At 56.1% G+C, this 22,366-nt stretch overlaps 8 protein-coding genes across 9 annotated transcripts; 2 read left to right on the top strand and 6 right to left on the bottom strand.

Annotated features, from left to right (window-relative positions):
* The first annotated feature begins 81 nt into the window (after window positions 1-81).
* On the top strand, window positions 82-731 carry H257_10378 (ubiquitin-conjugating enzyme E2 N). Its single transcript, XM_009836905.1, has 2 exons — window positions 82-199; window positions 261-731. Exons 1-2 carry the CDS (start codon window positions 133-135, stop codon window positions 647-649), a joined length of 456 nt encoding a protein of 151 aa, XP_009835207.1. The 5' UTR covers window positions 82-132; the 3' UTR covers window positions 650-731.
* Window positions 732-815: 84 nt separating this feature from the next.
* Window positions 816-2,394, bottom strand: H257_10377 (hypothetical protein). The gene is made up of 5 exons (XM_009836904.1): window positions 1,877-2,394; window positions 1,621-1,828; window positions 1,255-1,380; window positions 1,097-1,186; window positions 816-1,046 (listed from the first exon to the last, which is right to left on the bottom strand). Exons 1-5 carry the CDS (start codon window positions 2,371-2,373, stop codon window positions 903-905), a joined length of 1,065 nt encoding a protein of 354 aa, XP_009835206.1. The 5' UTR covers window positions 2,374-2,394; the 3' UTR covers window positions 816-902.
* A 65-nt stretch (window positions 2,395-2,459) lies between these two features.
* Window positions 2,460-7,850, top strand: H257_10375 (hypothetical protein). The gene is made up of 10 exons (XM_009836902.1): window positions 2,460-2,599; window positions 2,661-3,201; window positions 3,252-3,351; window positions 3,402-3,457; window positions 3,520-3,588; window positions 3,642-3,712; window positions 3,790-3,919; window positions 3,963-4,566; window positions 4,758-5,031; window positions 5,638-7,850. Exons 1-10 carry the CDS (start codon window positions 2,493-2,495, stop codon window positions 5,843-5,845), a joined length of 2,160 nt encoding a protein of 719 aa, XP_009835204.1. The 5' UTR covers window positions 2,460-2,492; the 3' UTR covers window positions 5,846-7,850.
* Window positions 5,998-7,695, bottom strand: H257_10376 (hypothetical protein; the record flags this gene model as incomplete). The annotated part of the gene is made up of 1 exon (XM_009836903.1): window positions 5,998-7,695. One exon carries the CDS (start codon window positions 7,693-7,695, stop codon window positions 5,998-6,000), a length of 1,698 nt encoding a protein of 565 aa, XP_009835205.1.
* On the bottom strand, window positions 7,744-8,095 carry H257_10374 (hypothetical protein; the record flags this gene model as incomplete). Its single annotated transcript, XM_009836901.1, has 2 exons — window positions 7,744-7,852; window positions 8,025-8,095. 2 exons carry the CDS (start codon window positions 8,093-8,095, stop codon window positions 7,744-7,746), a joined length of 180 nt encoding a protein of 59 aa, XP_009835203.1.
* Window positions 8,096-8,235: 140 nt separating this feature from the next.
* Window positions 8,236-11,508, bottom strand: H257_10373 (hypothetical protein; the record flags this gene model as incomplete). Its single annotated transcript, XM_009836900.1, has 10 exons — window positions 8,236-8,595; window positions 8,647-8,850; window positions 8,921-8,999; window positions 9,125-9,507; window positions 9,909-10,053; window positions 10,297-10,340; window positions 10,418-10,907; window positions 10,954-11,174; window positions 11,232-11,390; window positions 11,440-11,508. The coding sequence occupies 10 exons, from the start codon at window positions 11,506-11,508 to the stop codon at window positions 8,236-8,238; spliced, it is 2,154 nt and encodes a 717-aa protein (XP_009835202.1).
* A 348-nt stretch (window positions 11,509-11,856) lies between these two features.
* H257_10372 (V-type proton ATPase proteolipid subunit) lies at window positions 11,857-12,643 on the bottom strand. Its single transcript, XM_009836899.1, has 2 exons — window positions 12,502-12,643; window positions 11,857-12,375 (listed from the first exon to the last, which is right to left on the bottom strand). Exons 1-2 carry the CDS (start codon window positions 12,587-12,589, stop codon window positions 11,954-11,956), a joined length of 510 nt encoding a protein of 169 aa, XP_009835201.1. The 5' UTR covers window positions 12,590-12,643; the 3' UTR covers window positions 11,857-11,953.
* A 289-nt stretch (window positions 12,644-12,932) lies between these two features.
* On the bottom strand, window positions 12,933-22,327 carry H257_10371. 2 transcript variants are annotated; one of them, XM_009836898.1, is made up of 3 exons: window positions 21,473-22,327; window positions 21,330-21,420; window positions 12,933-21,239 (listed from the first exon to the last, which is right to left on the bottom strand). In XM_009836898.1, exons 1-3 carry the CDS (start codon window positions 22,267-22,269, stop codon window positions 12,978-12,980), a joined length of 9,150 nt encoding a protein of 3,049 aa, XP_009835200.1. In that variant the 5' UTR covers window positions 22,270-22,327; the 3' UTR covers window positions 12,933-12,977. The 2 variants fall into 2 exon arrangements, with proteins under 2 accessions (XP_009835200.1, XP_009835199.1); XM_009836897.1 differs by having other exon boundaries at window positions 12,933-21,420.
* Between the last annotated feature and the right edge of the window lie 39 nt (window positions 22,328-22,366).

Genomic DNA, 22,366 nt, shown 5'->3' with positions numbered 1-22,366 from the left:
AGGCTAAGAAACTTGCATATTCCGATATACTGTATACTATTATCATTGCTGGTGAGTTCTGTAGTTTGGTCGAGTATCCGGATACAAACAAAAAAACCTGTTCCAGCAGCACTCGATTTCTCCACCGCCGTCATGTCCAACCCCGCGCTGCTTCCTCGACGGATCGTGAAGGAGACGCAGCGGCTTCTGGCGGAACCAGGTAGTTCCATGGACGACGTGCATGCCTAGCACGTCCCCCTCACGTACATGTCTCTGTGTAGTGCCTGGCATCAGTGCCACGCCGTACGAAGACAACTTGCGCTACTTCCAAGTTGTGATTGCTGGGCCGCAGTCGTCGCCGTACGAACACGGTATCTTTAAACTGGAACTGTTTTTGCCTGCGGACTACCCCATGGCGCCCCCGAAAGTCCGTTTCCTCACGCGCATCTACCACCCCAACATTGACAAACTCGGCCGCATCTGCCTCGACATCCTCAAGGACAAGTGGTCCCCCGCCCTCCAAATCCGCACCGTGTTGTTGAGTATTCAGGCGCTGTTGTCTGCCCCAAACCCGGATGATCCTCTCGCAAACGACGTCGCGGACCACTGGAAGACAGATGAACCCGGTGCGCTGCGAACGGCCACCGAATGGACGCGCCGGTTTGCTTAACCAAGCAAGATGCATGTTGGCTTTGAATCGATTCAATAAACCTCCGCATAACCATTCAATATGAACGAACTCTTTAACCCCCTTCTAGCTCCGTCGTATGTCATCCTCCATTCAGCATCCTCATGTTGCAATTGCATGGTAAATGTCCATCGAAGAAGGTACCCATCACAATATGCGGGGCGACTTTGCACCGTGCAATTTCCACATATAGTTAGTTCAACTAACTACCCTTTGATTAGTGTGTTGGAGGTTGTTAGACTAGTTGGTAGTCCTGGGGCGAGTAATACTCGGTCAAGAGGCGGTAGATGTACGACGGCTGGTACGCGCCCGTGTTGGTGATGAAGATGGTGACAAACTCGGGGGGGACGTAGTCGTTAACTGGGTTGAGCACGTCGATCTAGTAGTTCGTCCTGGTGGTTAACTAGTAGTACATACTAATCAACTTACATTGTGCAAAGTGTCGTCGTAGTTGAAAATGTGCGCAGGGGACACGAGTTCGTTGAGTACATCGACATCGTGCGGGAACAACGGGCACAGCTACGCACCATGTAGTAAGAAGATTCACGAACTAGTACTACTACACTTGTACTACTATCTAGGTGTACCTTGAACAGCCCTGCTACACACACCACCGGCACGCAAAACTTCTTGGCGGCCAGCGCAATGTTCTGAATCCCAGACTCGGCAATGAGCCCTCCATTGGCCACCACGGCCACGGCCGGAATCACCACCTATGATGTTGGAATGAGTACCACCAACCACAGGAATGAGTACCAAGAATAACATGGAATGAGTACCATCGACCCCATGAATGAGTACCATCAACCACATGAAAGAGTATCATCAACCACGAATGAGTACCAAGAATAACATGGAATGAGTACCACCAACCACATGAATGAGTACCATCGACCACATGAATGAGTACCAACAGAAACTTGGAATGAGTACCACCAACCACGAATGAGTACCTTGTTGACGCGAGCCATGAGCGCGAAGACGGCGCTGTCGGGGATGAGGGTGGTGTCGATGCCGCTCTCCGCCAAGCGGTGGGCCGACGCCTGGCCGTGCAGCAGCGGCGCCGACTCGACGACGATGACCTTGAACTGGCGCTTCTTCGCCGCGGCCTTGAGGAACTCCTCCACGGACGTGGACATGCCGTACGTCAAGATGACCTCGCTGCACGAGCATGAGATGAAAGGAGGAAGGGACCAAGAGGTGACGTACTTGGCGTGGATGTACTCCATGGCCTGCTCGGCGATGCTCACATGGAGGTTTTCGATTTCGTCCATGAGTTCGCTAACGCCTTCCATGACGGATTGCTTGAGTTCCTTGATTGGCGTCGTGTAATCGGCCTCCGTCCCCGGGGTGAGGATCGTCCCAAGTGACAACTGCGATTGCGTCTGGCTGGACAACGTCTTCACGGCGTTCAGGTACTCTTCGCGGATGATGAACAGAACGCGTCGGATCACATTCCCGATCGCCAATTCCTGCGGGATCGCCTTGACGAGCACGCGACCCAACAGCCGAATGTTGTCCATCAACTGCCGCGCATGGGTCCACCGCACCGTGCCGAGAATGGAGCGCAGAAGCTCAGTGGTTTTGCGGGACGTCTCGTAGGAGCCCGTAATCTGACGGCGTTTGAGACCCACGAGGAGGTTGCTCAGCTGCGCGCTGATCTTGGGCCACGGCGCCAGCCACTGCTTCAACGCCACTTCCTCCATTCGGTCTAACGTTAGTCGATTTTTTATTCAATGTGATGGAGTAGTATTTACGCCCTTACTAGTAGTAATACTAACGATAATATACTTTCAAATCCACGGCGGCCGCTAGAATTCGCACCATGGCGGCAAATGAACCTTCGTCCCGCGGCATCACGCTCTTCCCCGACGAAGGAATCGGGCGGCCGATTGAGTACTTCCAGCCAGATGGAACGGAGGTCGCAACCGAGTGCGTCATGCATCTCTTGCCGCGATGATGATGATGTTGACGTCATGATTGTCGTGTGTAGGGAGTTGTCGGAAGTGCAGCGGTTCGGGAATATTGTCACGCAGTTGGAGAAGAGGCGACAAAAGAGCAAGAGCGCGTCCGTACATAATGCATCGAGCGGCGGAAGTGCACTGAAGCGGGCAAAGCGTGAAGCAGATGCGACCGCGACTTCCACAACAAACGATGACGACGACGCGACATCCGTTGGGACGAGTGGTGACACCGAGGCGTTCGATGACAGCGAAGCGGCCATTGACCCGCGAGCGCACTACCGGCCGATGGTGGTGGAATTGCAGGCGGCCGTGGTCGAGCTCTACCAACTCGTGAACACCGTCGACTTGGTCCGACCGAGCAAGGCTCCGAGCAAGGAACCGCGCTTCCTGGAAGACGTCCATTGCTTGCGCGATGACTCCCATCTCAAAGTGACCACGGAAGACCTGGCGTACCTCCTCACGTCAAAGTCGAGCCAAGTAAACGATGCCGCCGACATCCTCTTGAACGGGTCCAAGTCGTTGCAGACCGCGATCAAGAAGGAGCGCCAGTTCTTCACCGGCGTTCGCAACGTACAAACCACTCCATACATACCATCTGCCTATCTCATGCTCGTGTGTAGCTCTTGGGGAAGTGGAAGATCTGTGCGCCGATGCACGGCACCATTCCAAAGCCTTTCCGCGCCGGCGAAGGGCTCGCCATCGACTGCAGCTACGTCAGTGGTACGTACCTATGCTCCTAGCTGCATACATGTGTCTGATGTCTGTCGTAGCGGGGTCCACGTTTTCCCCTCTGGCCATGCCCCTCAGCTCGATCGCATTCTCCGAGGTACAACCTACCTACCTTCCATCCCTCTCTTCCATCCCTACATGTCGTCATGCGTTGTATAGCTGAGCCGCACGAGCGACGGCATGGTGTGTGTCAAGGAGCCCGAGTTTTACTTGCGTCGGACTGTCAAGGTATGAGAAGCTCATCAAGAGGCAGCTCTTATCATATATATATATATCATTAGATCACGCTGGAGAACGAAGCCACGTCGTCGTGCGGGGCGTACGTGCTGCCACGTCATCGAGCCAAGCCCACGTACGTACTGTGTCACATATATCCATGCATGTGTGTCGTTATATATATATATATATTTATATATATATATATCGTAGAGAGCAATCGTTGGACGAGTTTGGCGAGCACACGTCGTCGACATTGCTGGACGATGCCAACTCGGTGCTGCTCACTGATATCCAGCACTCGATCTTTTGCGAAGAAGCATTCCAAACGATTATGACCGAGGTAGAGACATATATATATATACATAGTCGATGGACGATCGTAGGCGCTGCTGCCGTCGGCGCGATGGGTCGACTCGGCGCATCATCTGGCCAACTACGAAGCGAACACCGCAAGCAGCACTCCCCACAACGCGCCCATCTCTGTGGTGTGCATCAAGGACGACCAAGTGCGCGTTCGCATCGACGAGAGTCACATTTTGACCGTGAGTCTGGTCGAGTCAGAGGAAGAAGAGCGAGCGGAGGACACATCTCGAGCCGGACAGGCGGCCGCGCGGCTGCTGCAGGACGCGTGCATGTACGGCATGGGGCTGCTGCAGCACCAACTGCGGGCGTTCCATGGAGTGTGCAAGTCTCACTCCCATCGCCCCGCAGCCGCCAAGCAGACGCCGCGCATCCTCCAAGCCCTCGTGACTGTGCTCTCCCACAACCTCCTCGTAGCCCAACTGACTGACTTTCTTGACCGCCTGTCTGCGACACTGGCCGGGGGACCCGCGACCAACCACGTCGTCCGGCTGCTGGACGACTGCGCGTGCCAGCCAGTGTGTGACACTGTGCGCGGCGTCTTTTTGCTGGCGCGGTGGAAGATCTGTCCGCGCCAAGCGAGTCTGTCGTCGTTTGACTTGCACATTGGCAAAAACTTTGTCACAGGTATGAGTCTATCGTTGTGTATTGGAAATGTTTCGATTTGTGTGATAATGTATGTATACTTTGATCTTGAACATACGATATCTATAGTCGTGTGCCCAAGCCTAGAGATATTTTAGAGATATTTATGCTGAGTTGGGCTTAGAAATATATAATTGTACGTATTTGTACTTATATATATATATATGGCGTAGAGATCACCGTGATTGGAACGCGCATCCAGTACGTGGATTTGTCGTTGAACCTGCGCCAAGTGTGCGGCGGCGTCGACGGCTTCCGCGACTTGGTGTGCTCGATGCTGTCCAAGCACATTGCCGAGTGTTTGTACGAGGACGCGCTAGCGTTGGGCATGAAGAAGGCGTCCATGGACAACGACCACATGACGGTGCGCATCCTCGCGCCCGGCGAGTGGGACGGATCGTTTGTCGGCGAAGGCAAAGTGCCGGACGAGGCCACCGTCGGCTGCATGTAGGCCATTCATTCGTCTTCACGTTTGTATTGAGTCATCTCTTGGTGTCACTCAAGCCATCCATGTTGTTTTTGCCATTTTCTACGACTTGATGACTTGCACATAACGTTCGGGTGCCATTTTGTATGATGTTCTGTGGATGTAGTTATATATATACATCATCCCTTGATATATATATATATATATATATATATATATATATATATATATATATCCTATCATTCCACGTTGCTTGGGGCATTTGTTCAAGGTGATTGGCCACACACACAACATTCGAATGACGTTTTGTATGATGGTATATATATATATATAACCTCCCTTGATATATATATATATATATAACCCCCCTTGATATATATATATATATATATAACCCCCCTTGATATATATATATATATATATAACCTCCCTTGATATATATATATATATATATACTAGTATCTCCTATCCTTCCATGTTGTTTGTGATATTTGTACAAGTTGATTAAACATATTTGTGTGTGTCCTTTTCTATGGTGAATGCATGATGTCGATCCCGTTTTGAATGATACTGTATATATATATATATCATCCCTTGAAATATATATAAATCTCATCCCTTGGTAGAACACTACAACCGAGTGTGTCGGCCACTGGCCACGTCAACTTGTCGTGTGTGGTGCAGGCCATCGACGTGAGTGCCATCCAAGCGCACGTCATCGCAGACACGACGGACGCCGCCATCGACTGGACCAGTCTCCCCGGGCACAGCGACGCGGCGCGGTTGCTGTGGCTGCTGCGGAGTGTGGGGGTGATCACAGACAGCTTGAAATAAGCATAGTATAGCAACGACGCCACCATACACATACAGTGCTAAACACTAACTACTACTAGTATACTCGATAAGAAACACACGGCAGACCGATTTTTGTGATAGTGTTTGGTAGTACAGTGTACTAGTAGTACTATCTAAGGCTGGGATGGAAATTAGACGCCGATGCGTTCGCTTTTGGCGAGCTCGATCGCGCCCTTGATCATGTTGATGGATCGCACGCGGTCCTGCCTCAGCACGCTGAATGAGATGATGCCGACGAGCAGCCCCCTTCTGTCGACCGCGGCGCCCCCCGAGAAGCCATTGTCCAGTTGCGCGGCGGTGCGCAGCATGGCCTTGCCCACCTCTTGGCCGTTAAACACCTGCGAGTCGGTGCCCGAGCAGATGGCGTGGTGCACCGTGATCGTGTTATGGCCGCTGCTGGGGTAGCCAAACATCCACATTTCGTCGCCGGGCTCGACGTTGTTGGAGTTGCCGATAGGCACCGCGGGGAGCTTGACCTCGAGCGACGCCGATTCGACCGTGGTCCTTACCACCCACGTGCTGGCGATGCTGCGCTCGGTCACGTCGCCAATGTAGAGGCCACAGGGGGGATCGGACATGACTTCGCCGTCGATCCAGAGCAAGGCAAAGTCGAGCTCTTCCTCGCAGCATTGGGGGAGCGCCGACGCGCGGTACTTCCACGCGGGGGGATCGCTCGCCGACACGGTAGGCGCCACGAGGATCATAAACTCGTCGGGGTTGCGGATGCAGTCAAACTCGAACTGGTCGCTTACGAGGCAGTGCAGCGCCGTGGCTACGAGGCCCCGCTCATGTACGATGATGCCCGAGCCGACGTTGAGCAGTCGCCCGTCGCTCGTAAGCACCGCGATCCGGACGGTGGACTGCTGCACACGCCGCACCAGCGACGCCTTGTACTGCTTCATGTGGTTGCGGCGGCTGATGTACTGCGCCACGGGGGTGACGGGCCCCGCGGACGAGTACTCGTCATCATGCTCCCAGTCATCGTCGTCGGGGCCGTCGGTCGCGAGCAGCGCCACCGCGTTCATGAGCTTCATGCGAGGGCCGGCGGGGATGCCTAGGTCGCGCAAGTGGCCGGCGTTCATCATGCACAGCGCCTCGATGTCGATCTCCTCCTGCTCGAACAACGGCGTGTACTTGTCCAGGTTGAGTGACGCCAGTAGGTCCGCCATGGCCGCAAACGACTTCTTCTTCTCCGCCGTCAGCTGCGCCGTGCGCTGGGCGATCCACCGCAGCTCAAACTTCTTTTTCCATGGCAGGCTGTCAAACTCGATGCCGTGAATGTGCCGCTGGAACGTCGCGTCCGGCGACTCGGCCATGGGAAACGTGTGCGCGTACAGAGGCCGCCACAGCATATCGAGGGACGCGCGCTTGTACCAGTGCCGACAACACATGGACACGACGCACAGGTCGACGAAGTTGAGGTAGCTCAGCATACCGGCAAACACCCCGCGTGGAACGAACGCCTTGAAGAACGAGTTCGCGGGAGGGGCCGGGCCCACGAGCAGCACCTTGGGAAAACACAGGTCGCACACCCGCGACTTGTGCGTTTGGCCGTTGAGCGCCACGCGGTGGTTGGAGCAGCTTTTGCAGAACGACCACCCGCAGTTGCGACACCGATGCGATCGCTTCCACACGGAGAACTTCTCGCCGCATTGATAGCATGTGTCTCTGGATTGGAACGTGGCCCACCTTTCGTCGGACGATGTGGAGCTGAACGTGTTCTGCAAGCCAAGGGGGTCGTCGTTGTTGCATGAGTACATTGACGACGACACGGACCCGACGGACGCTTGGCGATTTCGCGTCGGAGGTCCAGACTTCCAGTCGGCCATGCCGCAATGAGACGTTGAATTGAGGAAACTAACGGAATTCAGCGGGAGTCACTTGGTCCCACGCACGAACAGAAGAGCACTCTCGGCGGCGGTCGCGTAGGCAGGGAGTGCGGCGGCACAACTCGAATGAACTGCTGAAATGTTCTGAAGGTCAGTACTACCAGTATTACTAGGAGTATCCATGAGTTCTTCCTAGTATGTACTAGAGCATTTCAGCACAGTCTCGATAGTAGTACTATTAATACTCCAGAATACTACTGAACCAGTAACATAAATTCAAGAATGCCCCTTGAGGTACTAATAGTATTACTATACAGTACCATCCATACTCTTGAGATAGCTTTTCCGCTCGAGGAAGAAGCATGCTCGTCGCGCCAAGTCCTTCGTCCCGATGCTGCATGGGAATGTACTAGCACTCAAACGTCCACTCCACATACGAACGAGGACATCGTTATCTTCACTATACACTGCTATGGCCGTCACGTATACACTGCTATGGCCGTCATGTCGTCCTCGTCTCCTATGCCTACACGTCGTCCTTCACTGGACAACGCGGCGAGTTTCCGCTTCGTCGAAGTACGTGGGTAGGACTTCGAACGGATGCAAGATGGCCGCCGCCACAAACATGTCGACCTTCTTCTGTGTCTGCGTGACGCTGAGCAGCACGGCCTCTTCTTCGCTCGCGTCGTCCATGTCGCTCTCGTGCACCACGACGCCCGACTCGCTGAACACTTGGCCTTGGAACGCCACGTTGAGCGCCTGCGTCTTGCTCTCCAAGTTGCTCACGTACGCCTGCAGCTGGGCATTGAGCTCCACTTGCGTGTTGAGCAGATGCTGCGTCGTCTGCAGCTGCGTCTGCAGCGCTTGCTGGGTCTGTTGAACTGACTTCGCCCACGAGTTCTACCCATCGATACATCACCATCGACCTCATGCAGCATTGCATCTACGTACCTGCGTGCACACGGCCTCCCGACTCTCAAGCGACCGAAGGTACAACCCTGGCCAGATGCTCAGCGTACTCGTGTGCCATCGGAACCGGAGCACCCGCGGCGACTTGGCGTCGGCGTCATCCGGCACGATGTAAAACGGATTCGCCATGTCTGGCAGGTTCAGATCGCTCCACACGGACGGACACCGCGCGTACGTCCGCGCTTTCTAGTCGTCCACACGTCACGACCACCCATTTACTACTACTAGTAGTCCTCGTACGAGTAGTAATACTAACCATCCGCTGTTCGTCGCAGTCAAACAAAAACGTGCCCGTGCGTCGAGCGTACACTTCGTCCACCAACGCAATCAAGTACCTAGATCAAATATCATATTATTTTCATCCAATACTAATATATTTATATATATATATAGAATCGCGATTGCCTTGGGGATATATATATATATATATATCCATCGATACTATAGCATGTATACTTACGTATCGTTAAACTCAAATGAACACGGGGCAAGCTGGGTCATCTGCCAGACGGCGTCGATAAACTGTACAAACACGGGGGAGCTCTGCTCGTCGTCCCAGTACCCGTGCTTCTTGGCGCCGCTCCTGTGGCCCGCCTTCATGCCGCAGCGCGAGTCGAAGCGATGGCCAAAGGACACCCATTCCTGCTGGACGAGCAGTGCGAAGCCATCCACGGTGCGGAAGTACGGGTCACAGCAGACCTTGACGAGCGCCGTGAGCTGCGCCGTCCTGTCCCATCCGTCTGAGCAGTGCACCAGAAGAGATGCCTTCTCCTCCACCAGTTTGTCTACACAGGTGGTCGCGGCTACCAGCACTGAACGGACATGCTCCAGCCACCGTGTGCCCTATACAATCCAATCTGGTCAAGATATATATATATATAGATACTATACAATCCACCCTTGTCAAGATATATACAGTATATACATATATATATAGATACTGTACAATCCACCCTTCTCAATATATATATATATATATATGTTGCTTCCTCATATGTAGATGCTCCATATCCAGACTGAAATATTCCCTAGTACTATATCCACGACGAATCGGATACATGGAAATATATATATATATATCCAAGATTCCACACATCAATATTGACAACGTTTCACTACTGTACTCTCTGTACGAGTCGTAAACATCTTCAAATATAATTTTGCATGGAATAAATATATTTGCATGCTTGTATATATATAATATATCAATTCTCACAAGTTCGTGTGAATAGAATTAATTATACCTCCAAGCAGGACAACCAGTTGGCCTTTTCGACGCCTCGTATTTCGCCCTTGACGAGATCAAAGAGTCGCCGGATCGAGTCGCGCATCGAGTGAATGTTCTCAATGTTCATGAATAGCACCGGTGCGTTGTTGTAGTACTCTGCACTACTCGCAAAGGATATATATATATATAATATTTCAACGACATTTAAATAAATATATATATATAATATTTCAACGACATTTAATTATATATATATATATTATAATATTTCAATGACATTTAATTATATGTATATATATAATATTTCAACGACATTTAAATATATATATATATAATATTTCAACGACATTTAATTATATATATATATATTATAATATTTCAATGACATTTAGACAACAACGTACATTTCAAAGCCAGCGCCCAGTGCCACGTTCCCATACGCACTCGACTACAATTATATTCCATCATGAGCGAGAGAGGTATATTAATAATAATCATAATAAATATATTTATTTGTTCTCCAACCTGGTGGCGACAGTCGATAATGTACAGACCCCCCACGGCATACTGCTGAAGGAACTTGACGTACAGCTCGTCCGACGCGCACCGCCGCCGTCGGAGCCCCACGAGCGGCTGCGCGCACCGCGCCACAAGTGCGTCGGTGGCTTCATGGCGGTACGTGATGGCAGGAACGCGGCCCCGGGCTCGAAAGTGCGCGATCGACTTCAAGTCCGAGTCCGAGATGTGCTGCGGAACGATCAGGAGCATGGGGTATGTGGCGCAGAGTCGGAACGTGTAGTTGACGCGCGTGACCCGGAAGCCGCCGGACGTTGGATTGTGGCGTCGCGACGGGGCCGTGAGCCCCATGCGCGCGCTTTCCGCGACTTCCAGATCGCTCCATGGATGGCGATGCTTCTCTTCGTCTTCGCACCGAGTCGACGGCTCCTTGGCGAATGCAATCGGAGCCGGTTGGTGGGTGGACTCCAAGCGCTCGACGAGGCGGGTGTGCAGGGTCCTACATGTCGTTGAATGTCATGAGGATGGAGGTTGACATTAAGTACATCGACGCCGACGTCACGCGCACGTGGAAGCGGAAGATCTCAAAGTTCTTGCACGCGACCTCCATGGTGTTGGACGCGTCGTCGGCGTCCTTCTCGGGCGGGGCGGTCATGCCCAACGTGAACCCGACCGTGTGCACGATGGCGCTGGACGAACGGGTGTCTTGAAGCACGATCTCGGCGATGTTGCACAAGGCCACATCCACAAATCGCGGGGATTCCTTCTACGTGTCGGAGTGAGTAGGGTGGGTGCGCAAGTGTGATATGATGGTATGTCGAACCGGATGGGGCACAAACAGGAGCCGGTACGTCGTGAGACATAGATATCCTCGCTCGTGAACGTTCTGATGGGAGATCTGCACAGCATGGACCTTGCACTCAATCGTTTCGCCAGAGTACAGGTCGGCAGGTTTCAAAGATACACTTTCGGGTGCAATGGTCTACCCACTGGTTCATGCGACACAAGAGCAAAGGGAAGGCCGTGTGTACCTCGCGGGCAGCTTCACATGTCTCTACAGCAGTCCATGAATCATCGTCGGTGGCCATCGACGTTGACATGCTTCCTTCGTTCCCGCAGCTGAATCACACTCACTTTCGATGCCGTGTTGGGAAGTTGAGGTAGCATCCAAAGGATATTTGGAGCGGAATATTTAATATTATATTCCTCGAAGTATGGATATTATGTTTATATATTTTGCCTGAAATCAACCGTTGTAAGCTTACCGGTACACAGTATTGAAATATATTATGTTGTCAGATATGATAAAGTTGACGGATATTTTGACTGTCCAAAAATATGTTTTGTAAAATCTTCACCTGGAACGATGGCAAGATAACAGAGGACAAGCGTCATATATGATGGATCGATCGCTGGGAAGAAGTAAGCTCATGGAGAGACACGAAACGTGTGCGCGATAATCGATGGAATGGAATACGCAGATTTAATGAAGCTCAAACTCTATTGTCTACAGAGCGTTTGGACTTCGATAGTGATACGAGGTGCTTAGCAGCCGGTGGATTTCTTGGTGGCCAAGATCAAGGCAACGATCAACCCGTACAAGCCCAAGGCTTCGGCGAAAATCAAAATCAAGATCAAACCCACGAACAGCTTCTCTTGTTGTCCCACGGCGCGGACCCCAGCGTCACCGACCACACCAATGGCCATACCGGCGGCCAAACCGCTGAGACCACAGCACAAACCAGCCGACAAGTGCGCGAAACCAGTGTACGATCCGTAGACGGTTTCCTTGCCGTTGGGCACGTCGATGGAGCCTTGGATAATCACGGCGACGATCAATCCGTAAATACCCAGCACACCGGCCATGATAACGGGCACGATGTTACGCATGACAAGTTCCGGGCGCATCACACCCATGGACGCAATACCGACACCCGACTTAGCGGTACCATAGGCAGCTCCCAAGTCTACAAGGACAACATTAGGCATCTGAACCCATCATGGGAGGGTCGGGTCGCATTGACGCTGCTGTCCTCGTCCCAACGACGAGGAAGCCAGCACCTACGACGACGCCGACGCAGCGAGTCACTTACTGGCAAAGACCAAGGCAGAGGTCACGCCCATGAATCCGAAGAACGGGGCAGACGTAGGGCACAGTTCCGACGCAAGTTGGGCAAGCATGATGATGCACAGGAACGGAGAACTTGCAAATTGGGAAGTGACTATCGCATGATCCAAAAACGGAAAAACAGCCACAAAACCTCCACCCCATACAAAGTCCAAGACATTCTCGGGGGTTTCAACTACGGCGAGAAAACTCCCAAACTAAATTTGGATGTGGCCACCTCTCGAGCGGGCATCCAAGCGGGGAATATTAGATTCCAGAGGTACCCTACCCCGCCCCCTTTCAGATCCCCGTGAGGAAAGTGATATGTTAAGTGCGATCTTTGCCACACCGTACAGTATATAGTACTACTATAATTGTGGACCTTACTACTAGTAGCTCCTGCAAGAAGTATCATACTAGAGTATTTCAACAAAGAATGTGTTGGGAATATAATGGAAACTATCACTTTTTCAAGGCAACCATCGTGATCACGCCGACGAGGACGACGAGGGCACCGACCCCAGCAAGCACAATCGTGTTGTCTGGGGCGGCGGCAGCAGCAGGGTCGATCAACCCGCCGAGGCGCTTGGCGGGCGACGGCTTTTTCCCCGGGGATCGTTCGGAAGAAGCCGCTTCGTCGATCTTGGAGAGTCGGCGGCGGCGGTCGTCCCCGCTTTCGTCGCCGACATCCACGACGAGCGTCAAGCTCTTCCACTTGGACTCGGACGCCATGTGCACGGCTTCCATGAGACTCGAGTCCGACGACACGACCGCGAGATCGCCCTCGTCGTCCTCGTACTTGAGCAAAATGTTGGCATCCCCGGCCAAGTTCATCTTGGCGCGGACTTCGTCTTGCAGCACCTTGAGGCTCTCGGTGCGGCAGCGGATGCGGTGCACATGCCCCTGGCTGTCTTTAACTTTGAACAAAAATGTGCCGGCGACCGACACGGCCGACGTGCTGTGGCTGATCACAGACACGGAGTCGCCCAGCTCCGAGTACATGCTGATGGCGTTGACAGATATGTCATTGTGATGATGGTGAAGGCGCCCCTCGGTGCGTTCAAAGTCCTCGATCGTCCCCACGGAGCAGGTGTCGTCCACGTCGACGTCGTCCCCGAGCTCTTCCTGCATGGCCATGGCCGACTGCCAGAAGGTCTTCCACTCGCTCGCGTCGGTGGACGTGCCGCCAAACTGGCCAAATGTCAGGCACAGCACGTCCGCCATCCCCACCACTCGCTTGGACACGGGGTCTACGATCGGTACAAACAGTTCGCGGGTCTCCTTCATCACTTGCAGGCCCTCGAGGATGCTCGCGGTCGGCGGCATCGTGATCGGGTGCGACGTCATCACGTCCCCCACCCGCGTGGTTTCCGCCGACAGCGACCGCGCAATCAACTTCTTGAGCAAGTCCTTGGGGGTGACCATCCCGATCACGACGTGGCCGTCCATGACGATGGCGGCGGTGCGGGACGACCCCATCATCTTGGCGGCTTCGCGCACGGGCGTCTCGATGCCGACGATGGGCGGCGGCATGCTCTTCTCCACGGCCATGGCCACCGTCGGCCGGCGCATGGCTTCGATCCACTTGGCGGCAGAGTCTTGGTGCCCCAGCCCCCGCTTCAACTCGCTCGCAAACGCGTCGGCCTTGGCCTGGCTACGCTCCAGCACGGCAATGGCGTCCTGCAAACACTTTGAAATGTCCAGCAGTCCCATCACGCGGCCGCCACTGGCGTCGAGCACCGGCAAGTGCTTGAACTGCCCTTGCAACATCAAGTTCAATGCGTCCGTCGCAAGGTCCGTCGAGCGCACACACGTCGGCGACTTGGTCATCACGGAAGACACGAGACAGTCGACGGGGTTGATGTCTTGGGCCAGCACCCGCCGCGTCACGTCCGTGGGCGTGAGAATCCCCACGAGGGACCCGTTGGCATCCACGACGATGCAAGCTTCGACCCGCGCCCGCCGCAGCCGTGTGGCGGCGTCCGCGACCGTGATGTGGTCGGGCAGCAAGATCACTTTGGTCGGGCGAAGGGCTTCGACCGTCAGTTGGCGCTGCGTCACCGCTGCCGGCTGCGCGACGGGACCCGCGACCACCGGCGCCGGCGCATCTTCTGCAGACAGCGTCATGTCCCAAAACGTGCGCCACTCTTCGTCGGTGCCCTTGGCAAACGACCCGTAGCTCAACGACAGCACGTCCACGAGCCCGACGATCCTGGAGCCTTGGACCACGGGCAGGTTGAGAAAGTTGTTTTCGTGCATCACATGCAGCGCATCCAGCACCGTCATGGACGGATCGACCGACTCGGGGTTCTTGGTCATGACGTCGGCGACGGTGGTCTTGGCGATGTCGAGGCCCCCTCCGACCACGCGGAGAAGTACGTCTTTGGGCGTGAGGATGCCAACTAGCTGCTTGGTCGCCCCCGTCACGACCAACGCCGCCTTGCGGGTGTACGCCATTTGTCTTGCCACGTGCAGGACCGAGTCGGCGGGGCTGACCAAGGGGGGGCCCTTGGCTACGTCGTCCATGTCGATGATCGACTGCAGCGACGGCGACATGAGCCCCCCCTGCTTGTTGTGCACACCCGACGTATCGAGGCGACGGATGGCGTCATAGAGGCACTTTTGAATCTTGAGCATGCCCACGACTCGGTGGTCGGCGTCCACCACGGGCAAGTGGCGGAACTTCCCCTCGAGCATAGTAAACATGGCGTCCATGGCGCTGTCCGTCTCCTGGACAAACTTGGGGTTGGCGGTCATGGCTTCTTCAACCGTGATGGACTCGGGGTCGTTGCCGAGTGCGACCACGCGACGGGTGACGTCTGTATCGGTGAGAATGCCCAGCAGACCGCCTTCTCGAGACACGACGAGCGCCGAATCTGCCTTTTCCGACTTCATTGCAATCGCCGCTTCACGGACACTGATGGTCGCGAGCACGGTCGTGGCGGGGGTCGGCAGCAGCTTGGACACGGGGCGGTTGTCGCCGGATGACCGCTGGTTGGACGAACTCATGCCGCCGCCCTTGGACTTTGCTTTCGACAGCAAACTCTGGCCGCTGGCCACGGACGCCGTGCCGTCGTCGTTGTCGTCGTCGACTTCCAACGAGGACTCCCAAAACGACTTCCAGTCGGTCGGGGTTCCCTTGGCAAACGACCCGTAGCTCAGAGACAAGACGTCGATAAGCCCCATCGCGTGGTAGTCGTGGGCGGATCGAACCACGGGCAGGTGCAGGTTCTTGGAGTCGTGCATCGCGTGCATGGCGTCGACGACAGATGTGTTGCCAAACACGACGCACGGGGGCCCCTCCAGCATGACGTCGATCACCGCCGTGGTGTGGATGGGCTTGGCTTTGGCTAGGACGTTCGCGAGCACTTGGTCGGGGGTGAGAAGCCCCAGGAGGTGGCCGCGCTCGTCCACCACCAGTGCCGCTTTCTTGGTCTCGCCCATCAACTTGGCGGCGGCAAACACGGACGTGTACGGCAGCACCCGCGGACAGCTCGCCGTGTCCCCGTCCAGGATGCTCTGGACGTCGGGCGAGAAGAGCCGGGACACCATCGGGCCTAGTCGCTTCAACCGGGGGTTGAGTGCCAACTCGCGGGCGGTCGACTTGGTCGTGGACTCGACTTTCCTGATCGCATCGTACAAACACTTGGCGATATGGAGCACCCCCACGACCATGCTGTGGGCGTCCACCACGGGCAGGTGGCGGAACTTGCCGGCGAGCATCGTACAGAGTGCGTCGATGGCCGAGTCTTCGTTGGTGACGAACTGCGGATGCGGCGTCATGATGGCCTGCACCAGTGTCGCATCCGGCGACAGGTTCTTGGCCACCACTCGGTTGGTCAAGTCGGATCCGGTGACGATGCCGGAGAGCGACCCCGCCGCGGAAATGACGAGCACCGAGTCGGTCTTTTCACGCACCATCGTGCGCGACAGTTCGCGGATCGAGATGGTTTCGGGGACTGTGATCGCCCTCGACGGTCGCAAGCTGGACACGGTGCGCTCGACGGCGGCCGCCTTGGCTGCCTTTGGCACCACCGACGATGCCTTGTGACCGGAGGAGGGTTGGTCCACTTGGAACGACGCGTTCCAGAATTCTTCGAGCTTTTCACGGCTGTCTCCGTAAATGATGCTGAACGACCCGTAGCTCATGGACAGGACGTCGACGAGCCCGGCGACTTGGCCGTTGGCCAACAGCACGGGCAAGTTGAGGCACCCGAACTCGTGCATGATCTGCATGCCTTCCAACACGGGCATGTCGGGGTCGCCAAACTCTGGATCCAACAGCATCACGTCTCCCACGAGCGTTGTGACAGGGTCCAGTCCTTGGGCAATCACCCGCAACGCCAGCTCGTTTGGGGAGAACAACCCAATGAGATGCTGGCCTTCCATGACGATCGCAGCCTTTCTCGCCTGCGCCATGGCTGTGGCGGCCGCTTGCACGGTGGTTTGGCGGGTCACGAGCGGCGCCACGGTCGTGTCATTGGTCAGAATCGTCGATAGCGTGATGGACGTCGACAGCAGCTTGTCTGCCATAATGGGGCCAGCGGTGTGCTTGGATTGGCGCGAGTTGTTTTGGTGCAAAAGAGACTGTTGGAGCGCTTCCGTGGCCGCGTTGGCCTGCTCGAGGCGCTGAATGGCATCAAAGAGGCACTTGCCGATGCTGAGGATGCCCACGACGGTACCTTGATCCACCACGGGCAAGTGGCGGAAGTGGCCTTCGTGCATGAGCACCATCGCGTCCAGGGCACTCTCGTCCGGACTCACATACTTGATGTTGGGCGTCATCACCTGCGACACTATTGTTTGCGACGGCAAGTTGGCCGCCACCACGCGCCGACATATGTCGTTGTCGGTGAGAATCCCGGCCAACGACCCGTCGCCGCGCACGACGAGCACGGCGTCGACTTGCTTAGACCGCATGACGTGACAGCAGTCTCGGACCGAGGCCGTGTCGGCGATCGTCTGCGCCGGATCCGGACGGAGGCTCGACACGGGCGTGGGTCGGGCCTTGAGCGCGTTTGGTTGCTGCTGCTGCTGCTTCTTGGCCATATCAGGCGGCGAGATTCGTCGCGACGCTTTCGACGCCTTGGACATGTTGGACGTGGTGCTGGTCACGGACGCATTGTCGTCAAAGTCAGCTTGGAACGACGCTTGGAGGAACTGGCCGTACTGGTCACCGTCGGCAGACGCGAACGCGTGACATGCCAACGACAAGACGTCGGTCAGACCCACGACTCTTCGGTCGTCGTCGACGATGGGGAGGTTGAGGAACTTGCCGTCTTGCATGATGTGGAACGCATCGATGACGGACGTCGACACGACCGCGGCCTCGGGGTCCGCCGTCATGACCCGGTGCACGGCGGTTGTGCTGATGGGGATGCCCATGGCAATCACGCGCACCAACACATCTTTGGGGGTAAAGATACCCAAGAGGATGCCGTCGGCATCCACGACCAGCGCCGCCTTGCGGGATTCCGCCATTTGGTAGATCACGTTGTCCAGCAAGTCGTCGGGGGAGACGACTGGCGGCAGTGCCGTGCTCGACACAATGTCGTGCAGTGTTGGCGACGACAGCTTCTCCAGCATGGGGCCGAGGATGGCCAAGGCGGCGCCGCTGACATGCAAGTCCTTGCGGAGGGACTTGGTCGACTCGTGCGCCTGCTCCAGCCGACGGATCGCCGCGTGCAAGCACTTGGTCACGTTTAGCAGCCCGACGACAGATCCGGTCGCCGAGTCTGTCACGGGGAGGTGGCGGAACCGGCCTTGCAGCATCTTGCGCAGTGCGTCGGTGGCTTTGTCTTCCGAGCCGACGCAGCTGGGTTGGGGCGTCATCACCGACGCCACAGTGGTCGACGTCGGGTCCAAGCCCTTGCCGATCACTCGTCGGGTGACGTCCGTGTCGGAGAGGATCCCTTCAAGTCGGCCGGTGGGACTCACGATGAGGATGGCGGCGGTCCGGTTCTTCTTCATGACCACCGCGGCTTCCGCAATCGTCGCGTGTCCGTCGATGTTGATCACTTTGGCCGGTCGCAAGCGCGCCACCGTTCGCGACGAATCGGCCTCATCGATGACGGATGGTTGGGACGCGAGCTGGGCCGCCGCCTTGTGGGACGACTTGGCCCTCGACATCTTGGACGACACGGAGAACGCTTGAGACACTTTAGACGACACGGAGAACGCCTGGGAGTGCGCCGACGTGGCGGATTCGATCGAGTTGCTCCGTGGCCGGCGGTTGTTGTTGTCTTGGGGGACGCGGTGGTGGGGGACTGGTGGCGCCACGAGGGGCTGGCTTGGAAGCGCTGCGACTGGCGCGCTGACCACGACCGTATTGGACGGAGGATGGTGATGGTGATGGACGGCGACGGCGATCGCCGGGACACTACTCTTCGCTTTGATTGTAGTGACATCATTTGTAGTGACATTGATCCCACCAGGGCCGACTCGCACGTTGCCACCACCAGTCGCCGGCGGCGCGACAATGGCCGTCACCGCAGGAGCAGGGGGTGGACTGTGTAGCGTCACCTTGGCAAGTCGGGATTGCACCACGTCAAGCTGGGCTTGGATCTGTGCGCACTTGTCAAACTCTTTGCTTTGCATCGCCTGACTTAGCGCCGTGTTCAGCGTGTACACTTCTGCCTGCAGTTCCTCGGGCGTCTGTTTGGTTTTGCGGACTTGCTGCAGCGTGTCGAGCTTGTCCTGGAGTTGGCCGCACAGTTCAAACTTGCGGTCGGCCATGGCCTTGACGATCTCTTCGTTCATACTCCGAATGCGCGCGTCCAGTTCGTGAGACTCGAGCTCGTTCAGGTCTTCCGGCATGTTGAGTCGGAACTCTTGCAACGCCGCGAGCTTGGATTGAACCACAGAACACTCGGCAAACTTTTTCTGGGCGGCGAGGCGCTCCATGTCGGCGACCAGCTGGTCGATCTCGGCGTCGACTTCCTTGGGCGTCCGCACCAACCGCCGCGCGTCCAGCGTCGCGTCTAAGTCCTTCTGGAGGGACGAGCACACTTCAAACTGCTTTTTCGACGCGGCGACTTCGATGGCCTGTTCGATCTCGTGAATCCGGGCGTCCAGCTCCTTTGGCCCCAAACCCGCGAACGGATGCAGCAAGTCCTGCCGCCGGACGAGGTACCCCCGCGCCACCGCTTGGAGTTTAATCGCGTGGTGGACTTCGAGGCGGTGCCGCGCCACGAGCTTCTTGTACTTGGACCGGGCGGCGTACCCCCTCGCCATCTTCATGACCGTGTACGCCGCCGACCGAAGCATGCCCAGCTCCTTCTTGGCGCGCCACCCCCTCACGGCGCTTTGAATGACAATCGCAGCCGACTTGCGCTGCAGCACCTTGTGCCACCGTTGGAGCGTCCGCACCGCCGAGAGCTCGCGCAGGACCTTGAGCCGCTTGAGCTTTTCCGCCACCGATCGCTTCAGAAACACCTTGGTCGACCCCATTTGCCACTGGTCCTTGCCTTCGTTGAGCATCTCCGAAATGGACGACACCAGCTCCCGAATGTCCTCGGAGGCTGGCGCGAGCGCCAGGTAGTCGTAAAAGAACACGTCGTGGTCTTCGCGGAGACCAAACCCCTTTTGCCGGATCTGGATGGCCTCCATCATGCCAGAGTACTTGAGCTGCCGCACGCACTGCGCACCGTCCAGCGTTCGCGGCCGCTTGTCTTCGTTGGGTTTGAGGCATCGAATGTATCGAGGCGTCGCGCGCGAGATCTTGGACATGAGCTCCTGAAGTTGGTAGCGGAACTGTGCGCCCACCGAGATCTCCCGCAAAGTGCGGGTCTTCTTGTCGCCGCCGCCGGCAGCGGCAACGTTCTCCGAGGGGCGGCGGGAGACGGCGTTTGGCGCGGCAGGTTTGTTGGACGCACGGCGCGAGATGGACTCGACTGCCTGCAGATTCGAGTCGACCATCGACGGCAGCCACGAGTTGGTCGAGAGTTTGATCAGGTCCTTCATGTCATCGTTCAGGTCTTCGTTGTTCTTGTCGTTGAACCCGCTAGCGTCATAGATGACGTCGCCCGCATAGTGGCGAATGCCAAATGCAAACGCAGCGTCGACTTTGGGCTGGATGTACGAGTCGTGGTGGGTCACGCCAAACGTCGAGTGCAGGTAGCTGACAAACTTGCGGTTGGCCTCGTCGCCTTTGATGCGCCACACGTCATCGAGCGCGATGAACACGCCGGGCTTGCCGCCGGGCTTTCCCTCGAGAAGCTCCAGCGTGCTTTGGTTGTCCTGGAACCGAATATGCGCCCAGTCGATGCCTTCCCGCGTGTACTCGTCCTGCTCTACTTCGAGCATGTGCTGGTTAAAGTGTCGCTGGAGCTTTTCGTTGGCAAAGTTGATGCAAAGCTGCTCGAACGTGTTCCAGTCGAACTTTTCAAACCCGTAAATGTCGAGCACGCCGATGAACCCCCACTTTTGCGCCGGCTGCGAGATCGTTCGGTTGAGCTCGGTCACGAGCCACATGAACAGCGACGAGTAGATCGTCTTGGCCAGCGCGTCCCGCTTGTCCCGCGCCTGGGCGGCGTTCTGGGCCTGCACGATCACCTTGCCGCCCACAAACAACTGGCGCGTGCACAGAGCCGACTGCAGCGCGTCGTTGGGGACCTGCAGCAGCGACGCCACCAGCTCGAGGCACGCCGTGGACGCGGCGCTGCTGGGGACGCAGTGCTCGGCGACCACGTCAAAGTCGGCATTTCCCAAATGTAAAATTGCCGCCTACATATACATACGAATTCATAGCATGACCATACTGGTGCTGTTGTTGTCGTCATAGTAGGATGATCTACTAGTAGCTACTAACTGTACCAGCATCTCAAACACGTGCATTTGCATGTCGTGGGAGATTCCAATCGTGCTCATGCAGTGCGTCGTGATGTTGAACTCGTCCTTGTCGTCCCTATGTACACGGTTAGCTATGGCAGCAATGCATGGTGCACGGGCGGACGTACTTGGCAGGCAGCGAGAAGCATCCGCTGTGCTTGAGGTATTCGTAGTCTTGGGGCGTGGTGAGATGGAGGCGATGCTTGAGCGCGTCGTCGGCGCCGGCCAGCAGTTGGTAAAAGATGTGGTAGTTGCGCTCGTCGAGGCTTTGTGTGACAATGCGCGTCTTCTCGAGCAGAAAGTTCATGATCTCGGCGCCGGCGATCTTGCCGTGCTTGTCGAATTGGATCTCAATGAACTTGCCAAACCGACTCGAGTTGTCGTTGCGGAGCGTCTTGGCGTTCCCAAACGACTCGAGCAACGGGTTTGAGTCGAGCACCTTTTGCTCGAGCGACACGACGCCGTTGTTTGTGTGTCCACTGGTCGTGACGCGCGCCAGGTACTGCATGATCACTTTGGTGGTTTCGGTCTTGCCCGCGCCGCTTTCGCCGCTGATGATGATGCTTTGATCACTCGGACTCGTGGCACTCGACAAGATCAACTCTTCGTACGCAGACTTCATCGTTTCAAACACGTGTGGCTTGTTCCCAGTGTTGCTCGAGTGGTATCGATCCATGGTGCTGTCCGAGTACAGCCCTTCGATGGTGCGGTACGGGTTGATACTGATCAAGATCGGGCCGACGAAGGTATAGATAATGTCGTGGTCGTAGCGACCATGGAGACTGCGCAGGAGGTTCTCTTCCGACAGGTCCGACATGGTCAAGAGGTCGTCAATCTGCCACGACGCATCGGCGGTCGACTCCTTCTGCTCCTTGGCCTTCTTCAGGCGCTCGGACCTCTTCGTCTTTGCGTTGGCCTTTTGCATGTCCCTTCAATGTATCGACAGCGCCGGCACCGTGTTTCTCCTGTCACCGCTACTGACGTAAAAACACAAATCCAGTTCGTGGTTGACCACGACGAAA

This window comes from Aphanomyces astaci (genome assembly GCF_000520075.1).
Source record: "Aphanomyces astaci strain APO3 unplaced genomic scaffold supercont1.28, whole genome shotgun sequence".
NCBI lineage: Eukaryota > Oomycota > Saprolegniomycetes > Saprolegniales > Verrucalvaceae > Aphanomyces > Aphanomyces astaci.
Note: the sequence above shows the minus strand (reverse complement) of the source record. Positions and strands in the feature narration are given on the sequence as shown.